At 37.5% G+C, this 24763-nt stretch overlaps 1 protein-coding gene across 3 annotated transcripts in view; it reads left to right on the forward strand.

Moving 5' to 3' along the window:
* ctnna2 (catenin (cadherin-associated protein), alpha 2) overlaps positions 1 to 24763 on the forward strand; it is a 378523-nt gene that overhangs the window by 279511 nt on the left and 74249 nt on the right. For all 3 annotated transcript variants that reach the window (XM_036136991.1, XM_036136992.1, XM_036136993.1), the window contains one exon: positions 24270 to 24362. In XM_036136991.1, the coding sequence (XP_035992884.1) occupies positions 24270 to 24362 (93 nt within the window). The remainder of the gene's footprint in view (positions 1 to 24269; positions 24363 to 24763) is intronic.

Raw genomic sequence — 24763 nt, forward strand, 5'->3', positions numbered from 1 at the left:
ATTTGTAACACACTTAATCACCTTTATTGGCTGTGTAAATAAACAATTGATTAATTCATTCATAGGTATCACTTTATGAGAATTTCCTCTGCTTGGATCTTAGCAACACTCACTCCTATCATATATAGTGATTGCAAGTTCCAGATTTTTGGTAGCACACGCTTAGGCTTTTGAGAGTTTTATTTTAATTTTTTTCTGAGCTACTATAAAGACGGTCATTACAGAGTAAGAGAGGTTTTTATGGAGTGAAACAAAAAACAAAAGTACAGCCTAGTTGCCTTACATGCGTGCTGCATTTGTACTTGGACCTGTAGATAATCCATGTCGTAAAGCACTGGATGAAGTGGGATAGAACTGGTAATCGTTTATAGTAGCTCTGCTGAATGATTCTGAATCCAACCACAATGCATTACGTGCATCCTCACCTGGTCAGCTGGTTGTCCCCTCTATGGTTGGCCAACTAGCCTCTCCTTATTAACAAGATGTTTCCTAAGCCTTCAGTACACCATCAAAGGTTTTGTTTAGTGCCCTTTAAAAGCTCAAACATCTGTGACATAGATAGCATATGAAACAAAAAACAGCCAAACAAATATCTTTGTGGCATAACTACAGCTGCTGCACACTTCCATAATCATCTCACCTTCCTTGAATTGTTTAAAGTAACAAATTAACAACTCGACAAGCATTTACCTAAAGTGCTTTACTGAGCTGTTAATAACATGACATTTTTGCAGTATAAACCCCTGGCACGCTCATTTGTGACTCCAAAGCATATCCACAAATAAGCAAATGTAGAACAAAACATAAAGTCAACCCATAACATATATTTTATTACTTAACATCTCACTAAATATCTACTAATGATTATCCTATCTTTAAAAAGGTCACTAAAATGTTAACAAATTTCAAGGAAGATACCAGTTTGTGTTGGCCATTTTAAGTGGTCCCCTGTGTCTATTGGATACTCAACAGAGGGTTCATGTCTGCCTGTTCATGGCACATGGATGTACTCCTGCATCTCCTGCTGTGTCCTAACTCTAATAAAAAGTATCTTCATTACCACTTGTCGAATTTCTGTGTAAACATACATTTTATTCTAAATTATGATGACTATCGCACAATTCCTCACTGTCCTAATTTTGGAAACATATATGACATTTGTGTTAAACTGAAAACCTGTGTACATGATGCTATGACATCAAGTTAGGATGCTTTTGGTTCAGGTTAAGCTTTCTCTGCATCAGTGTCATTTTCTTCAGCAAAACCAGTGCAATAATTGCTCAAGAATCAAAATTGTGTTATATTGCCAAAATACCCTGTATATTTGATGTAGTATGAAGTGATATGCTTTCACCATCTTTAACCATTTTCCAAAAGTCTGTTCTTCACTTGCTGCATTAGTACAGCCCAGGATATACTTTGGTAACCATAGACACCATTTTAATATTACCCAGCCATTGTGTGTCTTCACTTTATTTTCTGTCTCGTCCTCCTTTGCTGTCATTGCCCCTGTTGCATTCATAGAAAGATGGCATGATAAGTGAAAAAGAAGCCAGTGGGGATGAGCAATGCCTGCTAAGCTGTTCTTAGTCATGGGGCATTGTCATTAGATTAATGGAGCAGAAGGAGCCATCCATCTTCTCTCTAGAGGTTAGCTACACTTTTGGGTGGATAGGGAGAGGAGAAGATGAGGGAGAGGATGCAGTTCTGCCTCAAATGAAGGATAGTGTTACAGTTAACACTATCACCTTTATGCCTTTGCCTCCTGTCATTCCTGCATAAGGAGTGTGATCATCTTGGTATGGCCTACGGCAACTATTAAACTTCATTTTCACATAGTCACCAGTGACAGTATAAAGAATTCCATTGATTACTGAATTTTGACACATGTATTGGTAATTTCCAAGGCAAAGACAAAATCTTTCAGCAGAGGTTCACCTCCCACCAGGTCCCAAACATAGAGCCAGATTATTTTCATGAGCTAGATTGTCTCAGAGTCCAGGCTTAAAGCAGCAATAAGTAAAAATTTACCACGAGGTGGACTGTTGAGTACTGTTTGTAGACCAAAACAAGAAGTGTGACAAGCCATGCCTTGCTCTACCATCAGTAGTTATCTGTTTCAATTTAAAAAAAATAATGTCCTGAATATACGCACGGATCACGGTGGGCAGCTCACAAGCATGCCGGGGTGCATTAAACAATGTTGTGTTAGCCAGACTACCGGCTTTCCGCCTCACACAACAGTAATGCCTGCCCCATTGCTGGTTAAACTCCAACAATTAACCCACATGCCACAATTGTAGCATTACAACGAAACAAACCAGTATAGCAACACAAGTCTAACAAGACTGTGACACCAACAAAAAACATTTGACTAAAAGCTGTTTCCTGCTAGATCTGAATCAAACTTGAGCTGCTTCTGCTCTGCAAATGATCTCTACCTTGGAAACACGAAGCCAATGCTCATCCTTGTTCTGTCTCTTTCCTTATCTGACGACGTTTTTGCCAAAAAACGTGTTTTATATATTTATTTCTGTCTGGTTCGTCGTCAGGTTAACATGGGGGTGGCATTTTATGGGCAGGGAGGGGCCAAGCCCCGAGTGACAGCTTCTCACATGGATGTACATGCACATGCAGCCGGGCTCAGCTTTGTACACAAGAAACTGGAGAACAACACAGAGAGATGGTGTGTGACATCATACCATATGCCATCTAAAAAGATGCCTTTCACATCACTGTAGTTCTTTCTATCTAAAATAATGAAGTATTACTCATTGCTAATTTAAATCTATTTAAGATGCTTAAAATCTGACATCCAGAGACAGTCTCCATCCAATCTCATTTGAACTATCTAACAAAGAAAAATACAGACATGCCTCAAAAAGCTTATAGCTTATAACTGCAGCAAAGGTGGTTTTATAAAGTGCTGGTCATTGCTAATTAGTCTCTAAACTGCTCTTAAGTGTGAGTGTGTGCATGCATGGTTTTAGTCAAGTGTCTACGTTGCGCCGTGATGGGCTGGCAGCCTTTCCAAGTTGTATGGCATCTTTTTTCTCCTTTTGCTATCATTACCGATTTACACATATTTTGCAGCTGGTTAACACCTTCACAAGGTTTTTGATTGCTTTGCAGGAGGTTTTGATGACATAGTACATTATTGTGCTGTTTTCATTCTAGAATAATGTCCCAGCTTATAACACGCAACAGTTTAATAATTTACTTAAACATAGATTTGCAGATAGCAACATTTGAGTTTTTGAGTTTTGCTCTATTGGGGTGCATGAAGACTGAGGAGAAACACACAATTAAATGGATTTTGTGATGCTGAAAAGGTCGGAAGTCGTTATACAATTTAGTGTGCAGTGTATAATTTAATCAAATTGCTCTTCACACCTCTGATATAACTGGATTATTATTTTGTTAAAACACTACAGAAACCTTTTATTACTTGTCCAAATACAATATTCCTCCATTTAAATCATATGTAAACTCCTCATTAAGCAGTACATTATGTTTAATTAATGTACTCCTAAATGAACACCTACACAAACATTCTTAAAGCTTAACACCAACAGCCTTGCCCATTGTATTAAAATTAGTATCAACACACTCAGTTTAAAATTAAGTTCTTGCTCTACTGAATTAATTCCTAAAAGTTGGAAAAGCAATGAAACGAAAACCTGCAGAGAGTTCAACAACAGTATTAGCGAAAGAACAGAGACAATGGTTACCATGGAAAATAATTCCAAACTTTGTTGCTTTAGCATTTCCAGCCAATTACTCCAAAAGTCTGTGTCATCTGGGTGGCAAAGGTTTTCTGCTTCTGATGCATCGCTTGCTCCGATGAGTACTCTGCACAAGCTAGACACTGATTTTTTAGATTTTTAGGTACATTTGTGAACACACATGCACAAATAGGCGCTGTCAGCTTAGCAAACAACTGCATATGTATTCACAGCATTGCTGACATTATATGATTATCCGTCTGGTTGCTTGGCACCTCTAAGTGACACATTGTTGCTCATACATTTTTCAGTGACTGCCTTTTAAATGTTAACAATGTAGCTGTTGTTTGCTGTGAGGATAACTGTAGTGTTTGTTCAAATATGTCAATCAGAAAATGCACACATTTTGGTTATGAGCCTGGCTGAGGTGCTTCTTGCATTGCTATATCAAGAATCAATGCCTTGTTTGCTCAGTCACTATTTTCTTTAAAACATACAATAGTGAAGAACAAGTAACTTCTATACACCCAAAGACACCCACAGACAGCTATATACACTGTATATAGAATTACATTTTTGATGAGGTATAATAATAGAAGATTAGATCAGTTGCTGTGTGCAGTAACAGACACCCGTCTAGAGGATAAATGCCTTTTTCAAGAGACTTAAGTTGTAAGACCTTAGTCCCTTCTCTATATCATGTGAGTATATTGACTGACCAGCAGTGTTCAGAAAATTGAACCTTTTGATGATAGGTCATAGCTGAAATTCGATCTGGACCCTGGGAGGAAAACAGAGGTTATGAGATCTCTGGCCATCTAATAATGAGAGTGGGAACTGGAAACACAAACACTTTCAGTAGATTGTATGTAATGAATCATATAGGAACCAGTTGGGAATTAGTCACGGATTAACTGCTACTTTAGTTAACTTTTACCTTGTTCTTGTTTCAGTTTGTTACATAATAAAAAAAATAGGGTAACAATTAGGCATTAGAGGGTTAAATAAACTCCTAATCAAAACTTGGTATATAATTCATAATAATATAATTAATAATATTTTATTTTATTGTTCAGTGACTGTATCACTGAAGTGGTCCAAATGAAATCAGAAGTAAACGCATGGATACTACGCCAATGGAGGCAATATTTGTTTGTGGTATGCACATGTTGAGCGTGAGCAACAGAGACTTTTATCAGATAAGAGGAAGGCTGAACATATGAAAGTATCAAGTTGTTTTTTTTCTTCCCTTTAGGGTTTCACTCTCGGTCTCACATGAAACCTGAAGTATTTGGAAATGTCAGTAGGCTTTAGAAAACCACAGAGATAAGATAATAATCTGTGTTATTCAGCATACATATACGTTTAACTGCATACTTTTAATTTTAGCAGTGCTAATCATCCTAATCTCAAACAAGAGTTGAAAAAATACTATTGTAATGGGATCTCTGAAAAAAATTATTTATTTATTTTACCATAGTTAAATCATGTTTTACAGTGATTTTTCTTCAACATACTTCTGCTGCTGATATAAATCAAATACTTCTCAAAGCAAGAAGTCTGGCAGAAGGTATTTAGAATTCAGATCTTGTATCCTTTTTTTTTTTTTTACTTGTTAAAGACAGAATTGGCTAAAACCAATATCAGCAGATCAATTGGATTTAAACAGTGAATGATTTGGTAATGTTTAGATTATGGTCAGATAACCATTAGCTAGTGAATGACTAGTTTAATTTACTAACTATTCTAATGCAAACGTGTCACAAAATCAGACCTTGAATAGACAACCACAGCAACGACAGACCTGCACAAAACAATCCAAACCATCAATATGACAAAAATGGAGATGTTAATGCTGTACAGCATTTGCTGCAACTCTAGTCCTCCCCATTAATAAAGACATGATCCAATAACTGAAGCATTCTTGTATTAAAATGTTTTTTTTATGTTACCAACAAATAACTAGTAATAACTAATACAATGGTAAACAGCTACTTATTTTGATTAACATATTTGTTAATAGAAACAGATAAGAAAAACCTTTAAATTATTTAAGCCTTATGAGGGGTTCCAAAACCCCTTTTCTCACATAATTTGCACGGTGCAAGCACATTTGGTTGCCATCAGTGTAAGGTCTTGGTAGTAAACCATACAAAAGGTGTTACTGCCACCTTTAAATGTCAGTAACTGCATGACAACATTGCTGTTCAGAACATGGTCACATGATCCAGAGAGGCCCGAGGGAGGTTTAGATTGTTTATGTGTGAGGACAAAGTAAGCAGGTTTATTTCTTAGGTAAACAGCTAATTACACTGTGGAGCAGCAGCACCCATATAGATGGCAGCTGTGAGACTGAATGGTGACTCAGTGTGCCTGTTTTCAGTGTGGAAATAACACAAGGTGTTACAGCGTGAACCTTTTCTTACTAATTAAAGACTACCAGGTAAATCATGATGAGTGCTTAAACACTGTTCTCCAAAGAACAATAGTCACACAATTTTCAAAAAACCTAATTACATATATTTTTTAGTTTGTTGCTACATTATTAAAAAAAAGCAACAAAAGTCATATCAGTTGGAATTCCAGCTCAAAAAGTATGTTTAGTTACTTGAATTATTCTGCTGATAGGAATTTTGTTGTGTTTTTTTTTTTCTCCATGTGAGAATAATTGTTGTGACTCATATGCTGTTTAATTACACCCATAGTTCTATTGGATACATGCCATCTAAATATTTTCCTTCATGGTGACAATAAAATGGAAATTTGATCTTTATAGTGATTTTGTTATCCTTGTTGTGACCAGAACGCTGTTTGTATGAAGCCATAATTAAAATGACATGGTCTTACAACCCAAAGTTGGGATTTGTGTTTAACATTTATTCTTATTGTTTATTCCCCATATTTTAGCATTTTAGCATTTATTACATACAATTTCAATGTAGTTAAGGTGGTTATTATTGAACAATAATGGATTATAACTGATTTGAATTATTTTAATTGTGTTCTTCACTCTGCATGCTGCCATGATAATGGTGGTCTTTAATGTCTCCACACCTCTTTATATTACTCTGCGAGATATTTATACTATCCCTTATTTAAAAGCCTTAGAATCACAGTGATATTTCCACATTCAAGTTAAGACTAAAATATTACCTCAACAGTAGACTGCCTTTGATGCATCTGGTCTCCAAATTAGGTTTTTGTTTTGTTTTAAGAAAAGTGATTATTGTCCAGTAAAATCAATGACTTTATCATTCATGTATTTATATTAATTTATTTTTGAAGTGTTAGTTAAACCACATGGAAGGACATTAAAGAGTTGTTTCTCACCTCTGAGCTTATTTGTTTACATTTTTTTCTTTCAAACATTTAATTTGCTTGATATAGCATGAGTAATTATTGATTCTTATGAATCATAATCTCTTTTCAGCCATCCCCCGATATAAAGGTTGAAGCATTAAGGAATGACAACTGCTGACCTTTCCCATTGCATGCTTATTATCCAACAGGACTAATCATGCTCTTCTTGTGTCTAAGATAGATGGGAGAAGGCCGAGGGATGTAATGTGGAGAAATGTCAAGGTCTTGCTGTGTTCACATTTTGTCTGCGGTGGGACCCTGCTGTTATAGATCCTTTGGATCAACTTAAAATCTGATCCTGTTTGAAATACGATGCTATACGTGTAAGCCAGTGGGTGAAATGTAATATGATCATGCTCGTTCACAAAAGTCAAAAATAATAACTTTTATGATGCCTTGTGACCAACCTAATCAGTGTTCAGTCACTATACAGGCACAGTAAAAAAACTGAATGTTTCCACCCAGATTTTAAACCGAAACTGACTATAGAAGCCTTTTAATATTGTTGCTCTTATAACACATATTGAATATTTTATTATTTTGAGAGCGGGCATGATTTTGGCATTTAGATTTCACTGGTCATTGAACTGGAAGTTGGAGTGAAAGCAGCAGTTGCAGTCTGTATTGATTTGATTTATCATGGAATTCAGTGTATGATGGAAACACGGGAACATTTAAATGTCTTCTTCAAAGTTAAATGCCACTATGATGTTTGTTTAATCTGAGAATGTTGGAACAATTTTCACTAAAGCAGGTGACGTTTCTGCAGGTGCATCTCAATGAATTAGGCAATTATTAAAACTTATTAAATGATCTTATTCAATTCAAAAATTGAAATGTTATTACACAGTGACATATTTCAAGTGTTTATTTCAAATAGTTTTGATGATTAAGGGTTACAGCTAATCCCAACATTTATTCCTAGATAATACATGTAAATAAATTAATATTTCACAAGACGAATAAAACATTTTTTATTCATAAATGTTATGTAATGACCATGTTAGGGTGAACATAGCTGGTGGTCCAGAAGAGAGTTACTAACATCCTGCTTGATAGGGGCAAGTCACACAATGCCATTACAAAAGAACCTGGATGTTCTGCTGGTGTTATTGTACTGTGTATTCTCTGTATAGCTGTTCACTACTGGGCCCCTTTCCCATTAAATCCCAGGATTTAATGCCCCAGGCTCTGTGGTAAACCAAAGTTTGGAGCTTTTAGGTTTTCGTGTTTCCATCTGCTATGGGGCATTTATGTAAAACAGTCCCAATGATGTATGAAACGTTGTGAGGGAAAACTGCAGTATCACTCCGGTCCAGTGAGCGGTGGTAAGAAGACAGTGGTCAAGTTGCATCCATATCCTGCAACTCATGCTGCCACTCATTTGGATACTGGAGAAACAGGAGCAACTGATGCAGTTACATCTCTTTACACTGCCCCCAACCCTATTTCTCACCACGGGGCTCCACTCTATCCTATCATTGTTGATATAAACAAATAAAAGTAAAGCCCATGTGTGAAAGATGTAGAGGGTAGACAAGACTCATCTTTAGAGTTTTACGAGTATAATTTTTCCTCAGCCATGGCAAGAATAACGAGGACAATTTTTAAGTACAGTATTGCTGACTTTTCATCACTCTTTCACTGCCGCGGAAAGCGAGCCTGCTCCGTGCACGTTTTAACACACACAAACACACTGTGGCAAAACAGTTTATAATTAACTAAAAACGCTGAAAACATCCAGCCAATATTTTCACATTTGATATCTGTTATTTGCATATATTCCCCACTAATTTAGGAAATGCTTTATAGTGACTTTTCAGTTGCGACCAATCACACACGGTCTGGCCGACTAAACCCTGCAGTGAGACCAGCCTGTCAGCGGGTTTCTGCCACTCCCGACAAGTCTGACCACAATTAAAATTGTCTGATAATCCTGATGAAATGACTGTACAGATGAAGTCTAGAGGTGTACCTTCTTGCCTAAAAACATCTTAAAACAACTTTTTGTGATAAATGAAGGTTATAAAATTGCTAGCTTTGTAAACTCTTCATCTCCTTACTACACCTTTTTGGTGGACAGCTTTTCTTGCTACACACAACCCCACACCCTCAACAAGCCCCGGGAAAGCAGAGCTACTAGGTTGCTTGAGGGACCAAACCCCCAGGAAAGTAGAGCCCCAGGAAAGTGAAATTGACCGGGTAAATGTGTATGGAAACATTACTCGGGATAAAAAAAAAAAAACAGGCTTCTCAAAAGCTCTCTGCCTTCTGTAAAATGACTGCTATCTGTCTTTTTTGACTTGCACATTTAAATCTTTTTACATACTAAGGACCATTTGCTACTTTTCTTATCTTCTCAGGAAGTGTTGTCAGTGCATTTATTTGAACATTAAGTTTTCGATTTTTTTGTTGTCTCTGTGTTACATGTGAATTCTGAGCTAATGTCCTACGAAAATGTCACTATGATTACATATTTATTTATTTTTTGGGGGCTTTTTTGCGGCTCTAGTGGCTCACTTTTTATGAAAGTAGGCTGACAGGAAGGGGGGTGGAAGAGGGAGAGAGACATGCGGCAAAGGACCGCGGGTCGGATTCGAACCCGGGTCGACAGCGTCGAGGACTAAGGCCTCCGTATATGGGTCGCGCTAACTGCTGCGCTACAAGCGCGCCTCATGACTACGCAATTATAATAAAGACTCTTAAATCTTGATATAAGACCACATGAAGCATCCATATGGTGTCAATCTTTATAAAGATGCTAACTTTCCTATTTGAACAAAATTTATAACTGTGCTTGTTTGGCCAGCAAACTGGTCTCACATACACACTACAGATAATCTATGGAATAATACTAAGAGGAAAATGAGAAACACTAAAGTTAACAATGCAGATGAGCTGAAGGATGTCATTGAACCAACCTGGGCTTCCTTGACATGCCAGATTGATGCAGTAATGCATGTAAAAGGAGCCCAATAAAAGTATTAAGAGCATATACTGTACTGGACATAGTTTTCAGGAGGCCATCATTCTGTATTTAAAATATTGTTATCAGCCTCATTTAATATTATAATAAAAAAAAAAGATTTTGGGTTTTCATCAGTTGTGAGCCAGAGTCGTGTTAACTGAACAGGGTTTTGAAAACACTGAACACTTGAAATAACTCATATAACTGTGTATTATGAATCTAGACAAATATAATATATATGTAGTTTTACATTTTGAATGTACTTGCTGAAACAAAATAACTTTTCCATGAAATTCTAATTTTATTGAGATGGATCTTTTTGGGGGGATTTTTACACCTAACTGATCTTGTAACACCAGTATGTAAACTACCCTTTACAGTAAAACGGGTTTAACATTTCAATTCCCCTGAAACAGTTTTAAATAACTTCTGTTGCAAAGGGACAGATAGATTAAAAGAAACAACCCAGAGGTCCATTTTCATAATTATGTTTTGGTGCCAAGCTCGACTGCTTGGCCAGCACTCCTGGGAGAGGAGGGTGGGCGGGAGAGAGTGGGGGCAAAGCAGAGAAAAATCAATATTTCAGTAGAAAAAAAAAAGTTTAGCTGTGTTTTTGGGTGGGTGTGGAGAAGATCTGTAAGATTCAAATCAATTCCATTAAATTTTATTTATATAGCGCCAATTCATGAAGCATGTCATCTTCAGGCACTTTACAAAGTAAAATTCAATCAGATTATACAGATTGGGTCAGATTATACAGATTGGTGAAAACTTTCCTATATAATGGAACCCAGCAGGTTGCATCAAAGTCCTGACATGCATCATTCACTCAGAATGATGCATGTCAGAAGCATAGAGCCACAGGGAGAGTCGTCTGCATTGTCCATGGTTTTACAACAATCCCTCATACTGAGCAAGCATGAAGCGACAGTGGAAAGAAAAACTCTCTATTAACGGAAAGATAGTCTTATTGTCCCCTCCAACCACGGTACCAAATTCACCAAACTCACCAAGTTGAGTTTGGTGAATTATCTATCTATCTATCTATCTATCTATCTATCTATCTATCTATCTATCTATCTATCTATCTATCTATCTATCTATCTATATATATATATATATATATATATATATATATATATATATATATATATATATATAGATGATATCATATACCCCCACCAACCACCTACCGTTTAATGGTCTTAGCAAAATGAGCCAAGGCTAGTCGACTTTGTCTTTGCAACTTATGATGTAAGCACAGCAAACCAACAAGTCACCAAGGCCAAAATAAAGTGTGAACCCTATAGTTGTTCTGCGCCTTAGGCAAAATGAGTCGGCCATTCTTTCTCTTCTCCCTTCTCTCTTTAATGCACCGTCATTCACAGCCACGTGAACAAGATAATCCAATATCCAGGACTTTAAACTGAAGCTGAACAGCAAGGCACTTCTCTACACCATGTAGTGGAACATTATTTGATTTGTTTATATTGCTTTCAATTACCTATCTCTGTCCCTTGTTGAGCTCAATAAAATTTTATATCGTGGATATTTATCTCTAGGTGCCCATTCTCTCCTCCCAGGGCCTCCGTAAGGGCATTTAAATTTCAGTGTAAATATGAATCACATTTTCAAGACTCTGTGTATATGGTTGCATAAAAACCCCTTTACTTCTTGACATTTATAAAGGAATGAACAAGCCTCCTACAAAACAGATTGCCATCGTCTTCTTCTGTATTACATCAGTTGCCTGTACTCCTCTTAGAAGTGTGCATCTACATCTACAGCCATGTGCAAATTTGTATGTGCTCATCCTAGCTGCACTGTCATCCACCCCAGTGCTTGTTTCCAGCCTTACCCAGCTAGCAGAATTGCTCCACATCCCCAGGAGTTTACACCAAATTATTGTATTTATCTAGAAGCCAGCTATGGTTTTAGCAGAAGTAGTCAAACCTTAGCCGTGGCTCCAGAGAAACGACCACTGTAAATCACACTGTCAGAGTTTTATGCAAGCTCAGTCATGGTTGTCAAGGAGACTGTGATGTGATGTTGGTGGCTGTTTTCTGCAGCAGCCAACCACATCTTTTTATTGAAAATCATATAGCTTTGTTAAACAGGATATTCAGTGCAACTTAAACCAATGCTTCTAATTTTGGTAATTCCAAATTAAGATTCCTCCTCTCTGGAAGCTGGAAAAAGAAATACTACTAATACTTCCTGACTGTAGCGATTCAATAATTTATATTAGTATTATTATTATTAGTATTATTATTATTATTATTATTATTGTAAAATTATTGTAAAATTATTTCAATGGCTATGTTTTTTAGGCAAAACATGTTTTTAACTTTATAGCTGTATACAGCAAAGTGTATAGGTATGGTGTTTGAAAGAGAAGTCAACATTTCTCTATCTGAGTCTTTTTTCATTAAATTAAACTTTCAAATTAGCTTTTTGGTCCAAGAGAATACCATCAGCTTTATGTGATGAGGAAAAAAGAGGTTAGAAGACATGGTGGTCCTTCATTTTGTATAGTTTAATTTTGGTTTGGCTTTTTTGTGTGTGTGTTAGACTGCTTCCTTGACCTAACACTAAAAAGAATTCCTAAGTGGACGTTTAAATGATAAACTGACACTTCTTGAGTTTTCTTGCGTTTATATAGTTTTAGTTGAAACTGAAAATCTAAAAAGGTGTCCTTCACGTTATAAAGTTCAGAAGACAGCTTTACAGAATAGGAATTGAGAGGCTCTGTTCTGAATTCTTCGTCAGTGAAGTTCAAGAGACCCCTCTTGTAACCCATTATCAACAGCCTTACTACACCACATCTTTTTCATGCCGTTTTTGGTGCGGCCCTTCACACCCCGCCCAATACCATCTCATATTGTGTTTCACTCCACCCCCTTAAATGTAGTTTAATGGCCGAGATACTATTACCTAGCGCAAGAGAAACTTTTTATTGCCAAATTTATTTTTAAAAAAGTCAGCAGAAGACATTTCCATTCAGTCTTACTTGTTTGAGCCTGAGTCTGACCCAGAACAAGTACAACAATGCTGCTTAAACCATACTGCCACTCGAAATAGGCACTACAGTTGTGTTCTCCCACAACTATAAGCGAGCACACAGCAAGCTCTATAATATCTAAAATAAAGTATGTTGAAATTTCAGGGTTATCAGCAGCTTACCACTTATTTTGCTTCCATACTCAGCAGTAACTGAGCCCTCGATCAGATGAAGTCTCTGGGCAAATCCTTCTTCATTACTGGCAAAAGTTACTGAAACATTGCTCCCTGAAGTGCTTCGCGTAAATGAGGCGGACTTTCCCCACTGATGCGGGTACATTCCCATGAAAAATAAAGCTTAACCAGGCACTTCAGCAAGGTTCTGATAGTGGGTGCTGGTGGAGTTACTTGTGTGGGTTAATACACCCAACAACCGAACATTTAGACTTGTCTATTGACGGTTTCAGTATCCTTGAGTTTTGACCACAAATTGAAGTGACAACTCAACATGGCAGAAAATGGCGGGACATCTATTACCTTATTTACAACCTGAATATTTCATGAAACCAATAAAATATTTGTTTTTGATATATAAGTGTTATGTTATGACCATGTTAGGGCTAACATTAACATGGGGGTGACTAGTGACCTGCTGGTTATCCAGAAGAGCCTTACTAACACCCTGCTTGATAGAGCAAGCCACAAAATGCCAATACTAAAGGAACGTTCTGTTGGCAATGTTCTACTGTGTTTCACAAAAAGATGTTCCACAAAAAGAGCTTTGAGGTAACAGTGAAGAAAAACAGCTTGAGAAATATGACCCAAAAATAATCTAAAGATACCTAAAAACACTTTGAAGACTAAATTCAACTTTTCACTACTTCCAGAGGCACACAACAAAATATATTTAAGGGCTGACAAAGTGAATTTTGCATGTTATGTCCCATTTAACTCCATTAAAATTAAAAATATGAAATCTTGAGGAAGACTAAAGCAACACTGGACTAATGAGCCCCTCAGGACAAAAGTAGCTCAAGTTTTATTTGACACTGTTTACTTTTGGTTTACGGTTGATGTACTAGGAGTTCATGTTGTAGAATCAGAATCAAGTTAACATTCCTATCATAATTTTCTAGCAAAGAAAGCTGAAATGAGCATGGACTACTATATAATCAGTTCTGAAAATCTCCTGGTATCCATTTAACAAGTATAAAGTCTACAAAAAAAATCTCTAATTTACAAAGTATTGTGCTTTGTAAGTAGGACAGAGCTTATGGCTTTTCCCACCCTTTGCAATATTTATAGTGGAAGAGAGACTGTACTGGCTGCAGCAGCTTCCTATCTAATATGATGTGTATAATGTCACATCCCTACCCAGGGCTTAGCTCTTGAACATTAGTCTACAAGGTTCAACATATTGCTATAACACTAGACATTAAAAATAAGGAAATCCAAAGAAAAGCACCTAGTTTTTACAGCAGGATAAGTTTTTTGCATTTTTTAATGATAGGGTTTTCTGCAAAGAAGTGAGTCTGTAAGCACCTGGATCCAAGCACCAGTAGGCATTTGAGAGAGTGCACTTGTGTCCACTTGTGTGGACTCTCACAAGGGGCCCAAGAGAGCCAACACCAGGATAGCTGTCTTCCTATCCCAGGGAAGAGCAGAAAAGAGCCCCAGGAATCCCCCCAACAGCCACAGTGCCGTAGCCCCCTGGAGCTGTTGCGACCAACCCTTGGGCTCTGCCGACAGCCAGCTATGTCGGAGCAGATACAGCCAGAGCCCTGAGGCCCAGGAACACGAGGTCCTGACAGAATCATGGAGCCAAGGCCCTACGACCCACAAGCCTGTCCACCCGGATATGGGGCCTATATGAACCGAATAGGCCAGCCAACTAGAGCCCACCCCACAAACTCGAAGGCGCTGCCTCCCCCACACCCTGCCATCCATACTTAAGCCCTACCCCCATATTCCAGGGGAGAGCAGAAGTGGCACCCCCAGCCGACCCCCGTGACCCAACACCCATCCGCTGTCCAGACCCCGACAATGTAGCCCGCTCCTCCGCAGGCTTCAAACTCCAGGTGGCAATCGGAGAGCAGGGGTTTGAGAAAGACCTCGAGCCTGCCTCCGCCTGCTCAAATGTCATGTTGTTCTCAGGTGCATTTTCATATGATCCACTGGAGCAGAAATAAAATATATTGCAAGCACCAATCATTGAAGAGCGATATAAAATCAGAGACATCAGCCAGCGTTAACTCAGCACTATAAAAAGCTTGCTTTTTTCAAAATCAATTTTGTTTTATCCAAATTGCTTTAAACCTAAGTAAAGAATTAGCATCTTTTTCTAAAATAAAAATTGTGTAATACAATTTGATCTAATTTAATTTAATTTTGATTTAATTTTGAATTGTTACCAGTATTCTTAAGGTGCTACTCTTGAATGGCATTCTTAAAATGTACATGGATGTGTACAACGACTACTAACGACTACTCAGATATAAGTTTACATCTCATCTGTGCTTATTATCCAGTGTTTGTGTTGCCTTTGAAATGTCAGATATTAGCTTTATCATCATCATTAGTTTGTTTGTGAGCTCATATAGTTCTGTGAAATCTTGACTTAAGTTTCATTAGTACTCCAAAATTTAAGGCAAGATCAAAGGGAACTTCTCCATGTCAATGTTTCTCCAAAAAATCTTAAAGACATTGTATCTGTGCACACTTTTGACTCTATAGATCATAAAATAAAAAGCCTAAAACATTAATGGGAGGTTTCAATTCTAAATCTTTCTGTCTGTAATCACAAACAGGACAGAAGCTGAGCACAGAAGTGCTCTGTTAAAAGCAGCGCTGTCAAAAGATGGCTGTAATCATATAATGCACTCAGAAATAACTTTCACCACATTGCACGGTAATTAATGCGGAAGTGGTCTTTGTGTGATAGCAGTTATGGCTTGTAGCTAACTATCAGTGTGTGGAACAGAGAGGGATGTTTCATTTCCATAGCTGCTACCGTGCTCCAAGTGTGCTTCCCACCTCAGTTAAATAGTCCTGTTGTAAAGGGTTAGTCACAGGGGACCTGTACAATTGCTTGTGCTGACCTGGTAGGAGCTTTGTTAAGGAGTCATTGACCGTATAGAATCGGGTCATTGAACTTCCATGTTTCCATCAAGGGGTCATTGTGAGTGTCTTAACCTTGGACCATTACAATTTAGCATCAGAGAATGAAGCACTAAGGGGGATTTTCCGTATAAAAATAAATATAAGTTGTTGTTGCTTGACTGTTAGTTCATTGTACTGTGTTGTTGCCTCACTGTTTTATATTTTTCTCTATTTATTTTAGTTACGTATTTAAAAAAAAAAAAACAGTTAAAATGTAAAAAATAAATGTATGTAAAAAAAGTTAGTACTGAAACTTTCAAACTCTTTCCACATTTGTGTGTTCCTTTGAACTAATACTTGGTTAAAGCACCTTTCAGGTGTATTACAGCCTTCAGACCTTTTAATTAGGAGTCTGTCAGCTTGGTGCAACTGTACTTAACAGTATTTCCCCACTCATATTTGCAAAAATGATCCAAATCTGCCAGATTGGAAGGACGTTTCCTGAGCATGGCCCTCATCAGAACAACCCAAGAGATATTAAGTCTGATTTGGATCTGAACTCTGGTTAGATCTTTCCAAAATTGTAATGTTTTTCAGGTGAACCATTTTTTGTTTTTTGGCACTAGTGGCCTTTATTTAACAGTAAGCTGATAAGAACTGGGTTAGAGAGAAAGGCGGAAGAAATGTAGCAAAGGTCTAAGGGTCAGGACTCGGTCATGCATAGAACAATTCTATTGTCCCTTGCTCTGTTCTATTTCCTAACAAGGGACACACACTGAGCCCCTGCACCACCGTTGCGGCCCAAGCTAATCTTTTATTGATCTGGATGTATGGTTTGCCAGACTGAAAGAGAAGGGTTTTGAGCCACCATTTAGCCTACCTTGAATCCTTTTGGTAACAGTTCATAATTAAATCGACCTTGACTGAGGTCCTAGTTCCCACTGAAGAACAGCCCATAATCATGACAGTGCTGCCACCACGCTTCGCTGGAATGTGCTGGGTTATTTTATACATATTTCAGAATTATCACCGAAATGTTCAACCTTGTTTTAGCAGGCTTTTAAATCACATTTTACACACATGTTTCTACTAGGTTTAGTCTGGTATGGATGATTTTCTTTGTAAGAACCTACCCTAATAGCTCAGACGTATTAAAAAAAATAAACATTTAGATTGCTGTAGTAGCGTAAAATGTTTCTGTAGATTTCTTGGCATCCTATTTGACCAATTTTCTTTTATTTTCATTAGTTTTGGAAGAACTACTGTAGCTCTTTCTCCTGACCGATGTCTTTAGACGAGTGTGCCCATTGTGTGACTACTATTCAATGTGTTTTTTTAATGTGAAAATTAATTCGGAAAACAGCCACATTCATAGTTATGAGAGGGCTTGCACACTTAAGAAACCACATTGTTATTATTTTTTACATCCTAGAAAGTTTTTGTGGAGTTGTCAACGATAAAGGTATAAATTATTCTGAATTGTCTTTTTACTAAAATATGCTATACAAACGAACCTGCCTTGCCTTGAACTATTCATCTTTAATAATAATTTAAATAATATTGTGTTTGTGTCGAAATGCTTGCCATTTAGTTGATCTGTGCAAACTTTTCATAACCACAGTAGATTAACTGTTTAAGGATTATAAAGAAAAATAAAGATTTATCAAAAGAAAGGCATTGGAGATTGATCTGACATTGTTTCTATGTGTGCCTGTTTCCTGTTTTCCTACTGCAGCTTTGTACACCAAACCAGGGGATAAGCTACAGAGACTGTTCACGAAGGAGGGTCGGGCAGTATTGTGAACCTGTCACTTTGTAAACAGTCAGTTCGTAAACAGTGACCTAAACTGATTTCCATTCCAACTTAAGAAGTGTAGAGAACCTCTAAGTGCATTAGAGTCACTCGCAATTTAGGTCCACTTTGTCTTTTAGTTGGTTATGCGTGGGTTGACAGAGCAAGGTTGCAAAGGGAGAATTTAAACAGCAGTCTGTAATCACAGTGATTCACGTTTCATGTTCTAGCCTCACAACTGAGATGTAGGTGAAACTGTTTTGTTGTCCTGAATGACATGGCTCAGAATACAGCAGATAATATTACTTCACAATTTACTGTGGCACAATCGTTTGAAAACAGTGCTTTTTAAAAGTTTGTCCTTTCCTCAAAGGGATTTATGTTTTGTTTTATTCGAGTGAAAACTTAAAGTTAGACAGGGTAATGTTGATCAAAAACATGTTTTATGTGTAGAGTGAGCCTTTCAGCCATTATCATGCTGAACATGGTTGAAAATCCATTGCCTTTGTTCTTGTTGTTTCACACATTTCCTGTTTAACATGCCACTAGGTTTGGCATTGCTTTGATGTCACAGCAAGCCCGACGGGAATTCCTCCCGAGGCAATAAGCACTTCACTGTTTAATGGGGATTGATTTTGAATGTTGCGGTTTGCAGTCATTCGAAGCAGGTCATGAGCTCCTGCTGCCTGGAATTCCCAATGGACTTGAACCGTACATAACCTAGACTGTATGTGTTACCTGATGTCATGTACCTCCACCTGTAGCAGTCTTCTCCGGTCCGTTCAGTGACTGTATAGTTGCAGCTATTTGGAGCTGACAGGATGTGACTAAAACAAAAATGAGTGCCCCTGCGAGAGCTGGCACTACTTACTAGGAATGTTAAGTTGACATCTTCCACATTTTATCAAATTATAACCGGCAGCTGCAAAACATTTTGTAGGTAGACCAAAATAATACTGCTTAATTGTAGTTATAGATGATGCACAGTTTTATTATATAATCTTTATAAACAAAACTCTTAAAAGTGTGCCATTCTTTGCATCTTTTGCATATACTATGAAAATGCTTGGTTAAACCACCTTTCGCTGCATTTAGGGTGACGAGTATTGTCAGCTCTGTCTCTTCATGATTGACAAGTGGAGTCTTCAATGTTTTTTGCAACTTCATTCCCTGTCCCTGAAGAAGAAACTACATCCCATTAGCATGATGCTACCACTACAATGTTTTGTGACATGATAGTTTTGTGGATGTAGTTCAAAAAGGGAATTGTTTTGGTCTCAGCTCATGAGTGCTTCTGTTGCAAGTTGAAAAGATGACTTCTTGTATCCTTACTTCATTGACAGCGTTCTTCCTGTCACTCATACAAAAGACCAAATTTGTTGAGTGTCTGACTAGCTGTTCTCTCAACAGATTCTGCCACCTGAATTGTGGATCTCTGCAGCCTTTCCATTGTTATCATGGGCCCTTTGGCTGCTTCTCTGATAAATGCTCCCACTGCCCCACCTGTCAGCATAGGTTGACACCCATGATTTGGTAGATTTGTAGCTGTACCACCCTATTTTGTTTTTCATATGATGGATTAAACAGTACTCTGTAAGATGTTGAAGGCATCCAAATTACAAATAATGATGATAATAATAATAATAAGAGTTTTAAACATTTTACTCTATGTGATGAATCTATATAATTTATAAGTTTTACTTCCTGATTTTTTTTTTTCACAATATTCTATTTTTTAGAGATATATCTGTACCATAAATGTGTGTTGTTCCACTTCCCAACTGTGTATTATTTTCAGTGGGTTTAGTTCAAAGGATGTGGCCACTATTTCATGACCATTAGTAGTATATACATTTACTACCCTTATTCCTACATTCTGCATTTCTGTATTCCCCTGGTTATGTGTTCTACTAATAGGAGAGTGGCAGGAAAAAACTGTAACATTCTGGTTTTTACATTTAAAAATTAATAAAACACTGCATTTCAGGTAATGGAATTAACCTTTCATAATCAACCTCCCAGCAACAAGTAAACAAACACACATCACATGCTTGTTCAAAGTTCTGCTAACTGATTTACTATACAGCAACCATAAATGTCTTCTTCAGTGGATTTTTCTTTCACTTTCTTCTTCAATTGAAGTTCTACTTCCGTTTTTTCTGTGCAACAAAGCTGTTATATATGGAACCTTGGCTAACGCCGATACTATTAACCATCCTTGATGGTTTGGCAGGATTGGTTCTATTTCTGACTTTTCTGTGTATAACTGCTGGAAATGGCTGCAGAAATGATGTTCTGAAGGGAGGCACTCAAATTATTGAAATTACAATGAGGTCAGTCAATGGTGAGCTTTGCATCTTAGGAAGAGAGAGCAAGACAGACCACTTTAACATGCTACTTAACGTGTTATCATCATCTTTGCTTCCAGACGACACATAAGATGTCCAATTTAACCACGCCCCAGCTAGAGTAATGAAAAAAGCCGACGCCGTCTGAGCGTCTTCCAGTTACTCGGCTCCATTTCAGTGATTTAAATGGCTAACATGAGAATACCCATCTCTCCAAGTGCCATGGAAACCTTCATCAAATTAGAATTGAAGTGATTATCCACGGCAGAGCTAAAGGACAGAATCGATAGTTCTTTGTTCTAGGCTAAAATGAAGAATGGCCATTCAGCAGGGATCTCTCTCTGTTCCTCCTTTTCTCACACTCAGACACACATGCACGCACACACACACACACACACACACACATCCATCTGCCTCTTTGAATTCCTTATTCTGCTCCAGTATCTTTGACCGTATCAGCATTAGGCTTGCAGGGTGTACTTTCAGACCTTCCGTCTTGGTTTTTCTCACCCTGTCAGAAATAAATAGGAAGAAATTAACACCCAAAGGGGAAGTGCTTCCTTAGTTGATTGCAATTAGTAGTTTGAGCCAGATTTTGCATCTTTTGCCCCAGCCGTGCACTCAGTGTTAGGTAACAGGGAGTGGGGATGTGCTTGTTGGGCATGGTTGCAGCATCAAGAGAGCCCTCTGCCCCTTTCCCCTCCTGAGACACTGCAGCAGTCAGGGGGGCTGAGCAGAGCTGGAGACAGGAATGCATGTAAGTGGATAAAGTCAAGAGAAGAAAGGCTTGATTTCTGCTGGTTAAGTAGTGCTGCTGTACTCTAATTAGAGCCAGGGATGGATGGACAAAAATATAGAAATGTTGTCTTTATTTTTGGAGTCCTGTCCCTTAACATGAAGAGGTTACATAAACACTATTTTCAAGGAAACATTACTAGTGATTTAGACCAAGTTGCATGAGAACAATAATAATTGCATCGCAAAACAAAAATTTGTCTATTCTTCATTTTAGAACTAACACTTAGAATAAAGAGTTAAAGGTGTGATACTTTCTCAAGCAATTCAAATAAGAAAATTATCATTATTTCGAGAAGATACCAGGAAGCACTGCAAAACAATACCACTCTAGCAGTGGATGGATGGATGGATTTCAACTGTACTTTGTAAAGACAAAGATGAGTATTTGAAAATGCTGAAAAATCATAAAAAAAAATTCTAGAAAATTACCTCTTTAGTCTTCAGTAACATCAGCGACTGCATCAAAGTTGAAAATATGCTTTGCATGTTTAACTGCAAACAGCCACTCACATTTATGGGGCACCAACTCACAATCAAACACTTCAACTCTCTCACTGATGCCACTTTACACGCACACACACACACACACACACACACACACACACGCACACACACGCACACCCACAGACACCATGCTTCACATAAAGGACTGTAATCCATCAATGTGCTCATTGCTGTCACGGGTAAAGAGACAGAGCTCTAAGCAAGAGTCCTCTAAAACAAATTTGATTTACCTCACTTTCTCTCAAACAGTGACATGAGCACTAGAAGTGCTAATGCAGACTGGCACCTTTCGCTGCCAACAGGCACGCGTCTGTTCAGTTCAGTCTCAAAGCCCAAAGGTTCATGCTGAAATCGGGATTTTTTTTTTTGGAATATGATTGGGGTTTTGAAGTATTTTAAAGTCATGAAAATTAGCGATGAGACACAGTGATGGTGTGGAGAGATGTGATAATACCATAAGGGACGCAGGTTTTGTGTGCATGTGTTTTCTCCAATGAATGTGAATGATTCCGATGTGGTGATTTCAAATGCTCCATATTACCCTCTGATGTTTTTGCCTTTGTAAAATTACTCAACCTGCTCTTTATGGAATATTGAATCCAGAGCCCTTATTACACAGCCTTGAAGCTCTCTGAAACACATGTAATCACTTTAATGCAACCAAAATGTATTTAGTCCATGCAGCAGAATTAACAAATAAATAAAACAGAAAATCTGCTCAAATAAGCTGCTACATGAATTTTCAACGAGTTAAGAGTCTTGTTTGAAAACATTTTATCAGAAAACTGTACTTTGAGAAAGAAAGATTGTTTGTTTCAATCGTAAAACCCACCTAACAACGTAATTATGAAATTAGTTACTGTATCTGCACTGCCAAACCCCTTCAATGCTAGCTTAACATCAGAGCAGTGTTGGAATCAGTATCTTTTTTTTAAATGATTAGCATTCATTATCTAAATGAATTCTGTTTTCACTGTTTGTGTTGCTTGAACCAAGTCATTTTGGATCCAAACGAATCCAATTATCCCTGCAAATGAAGGCTATACCCTACTCAATGACTCCATGCTACATCACAGACATTTTGGACACCGATGTCCCTTACAATGTCCCTGTAGAAATTAAAAAGTCAGTAAAAGATTTTTTTTGTAAAAACAATGTTCTGAGACAGTGTTGAGAACATAGGTTAAAAAAGAAACCAAACAGCTCCTCTACATTGTCTCTGTAAAGAACCACAAAGTCTTCTAAGGTATGCCTCCGCCAACTTTGCACATTTGGATGCTAATATTTCTGCTGTGTCTTACGTTGCATATTGTGACTAGGAATCTTCAAATGGCACAGATTTTATATCGGAAGTAGGTCTTTACCTTGCCTGGACCATTCCGAAACTTAAATAAACATGATTTGAACTGTCTCATTGTAGCTCTGACTGTATGTTTGTGGTTATTCTTATGTTGGAGATAAACTTCAACCCAGTTTCAAGTCAGTTGCAGCCTCCTCCCAGATGGTCGTTTACTTAGCTCCATTTCCCCGTTATCTTTGACCACTTCTCTGTCCCCATTATGCAAATAGGCCAGTAAGTTCAAATCAAGTGTCATATTACCAAAATACTTTATTAAACATATTTGCGGTGTCCCTAACTTGGCTTGTGGCAAACTTAAAACAGGGCCTCTTTCTGCTTTCTACTCTTTCATAAACACCAGATTTGTGAAGTACACAACAAGTAGTCCTGTTAACAGATTGTCCCACCTGTGCTTTGGATCTCTGTAGCTACTCCAGCATGGGGCTCTTGGCTGCTTCTCTGATTGATGTTGTTTTTGTCCAGCTTTTCAGTTTAGATGGATGGTTATGTCTAAGTCTTCATGATATTGTTTCTTCATTAATACTCTTTAACTGATGTCTCTAAGACCTCATTGAAGAGCTCTATTTATACCCAGGTTAAATTACATATAGGAAGAATGTTTAGTAATAAGTTGTTTTCTGAGACAATTGGTTGCAAAGGACTTCATTTAGGCATGTCAGACTAAAAGTACAAGGAATGAAAATGCAAATCATATTTTAGAAATGTGTTTTTATGAAAACAATGTATTGTTTTCCTTCCACTATTACAAAAACTTTATTTTTGTCTATCAAATAAAGCTTTAATAAAATACATTTGTAGTTGCAACATGACAAAAATCGTGCAAGACACAGGTATATTTTAAAACTCTTAAGCCCCCCTAAATTTTGATTCATTTCCCTAAATAATGCTGATTACAATTTTGGCCATCACAACTATCAGCCCATTCTTTCTGACCAAAATCCTAAAAATACTGCTCAGCTTACAGCTTTACTTCCCTCTGTGAAGATAATGTTGTAAAGACTTAGCCATACAGTAAGTCTTTTAAGCAGCCTGTTGCTGCACTCCTGTCTCATCTTACATTATGGTGACATATTTAACTTTGTTAATGAAAGCGCTTTTTAATATTTTTAAGCCTTCTTATACTATTCATTGGCACATTAGTTAAATAACTTTTATGTGGGATATAATGTTCCCTAACACAGCGATATTCCCCAACAATATTCCCTGGGCTATAAATGTCTGGTGCTTGTGTTTTTTTTTCTTTTAGACTGTATGATAACTGATGTGTTCGGGTTCATTTTAATGTAATTGTGTCTTTTTTGCTTGGTATATCCAGGTGGCCAACTTGGCTTGCTCCATCTCCAACAATGAAGAAGGTGTGAAGTTGGTACGGATGGCAGCTACCCAAATTGACAGCCTATGTCCACAGGTGAGTGCTTGGAAAGACAATTTTAATGCAAGCTGCATACTTGGTGTGGCCAACTTCTTTCTGTTTTTTGGCCAAAGTCAACTGACCTCATCAGATTAGCTTTGGAGAGCTTTTTTCATTATTATTATAAACTGGAACAACTTGAAATGGCAGGAAAAAAAGTCAGTTTGCAGAATTCAACTAAGAGCTGTAAATAATACATTGGAAGAACTTGTAGACCATTTCTCAAAATGCAAGCAAAGAATGATGTTACCACTGATCCATTATTTCCTAGGTTTAGGATAGGCCTATTCCCATGGGACACAACACAAAGAAAAGTAGAACTGGAGAAGAAAAGCTAAAGTTAAGATTCAGCCTTTAATGTTCATTTTCCGCTATGTACACCCTCTATAACCCACTAA

Source organism: Fundulus heteroclitus, chromosome 5 (assembly GCF_011125445.2).
Source record: "Fundulus heteroclitus isolate FHET01 chromosome 5, MU-UCD_Fhet_4.1, whole genome shotgun sequence".
Taxonomy (NCBI): Eukaryota; Metazoa; Chordata; class Actinopteri; order Cyprinodontiformes; family Fundulidae; genus Fundulus; species Fundulus heteroclitus.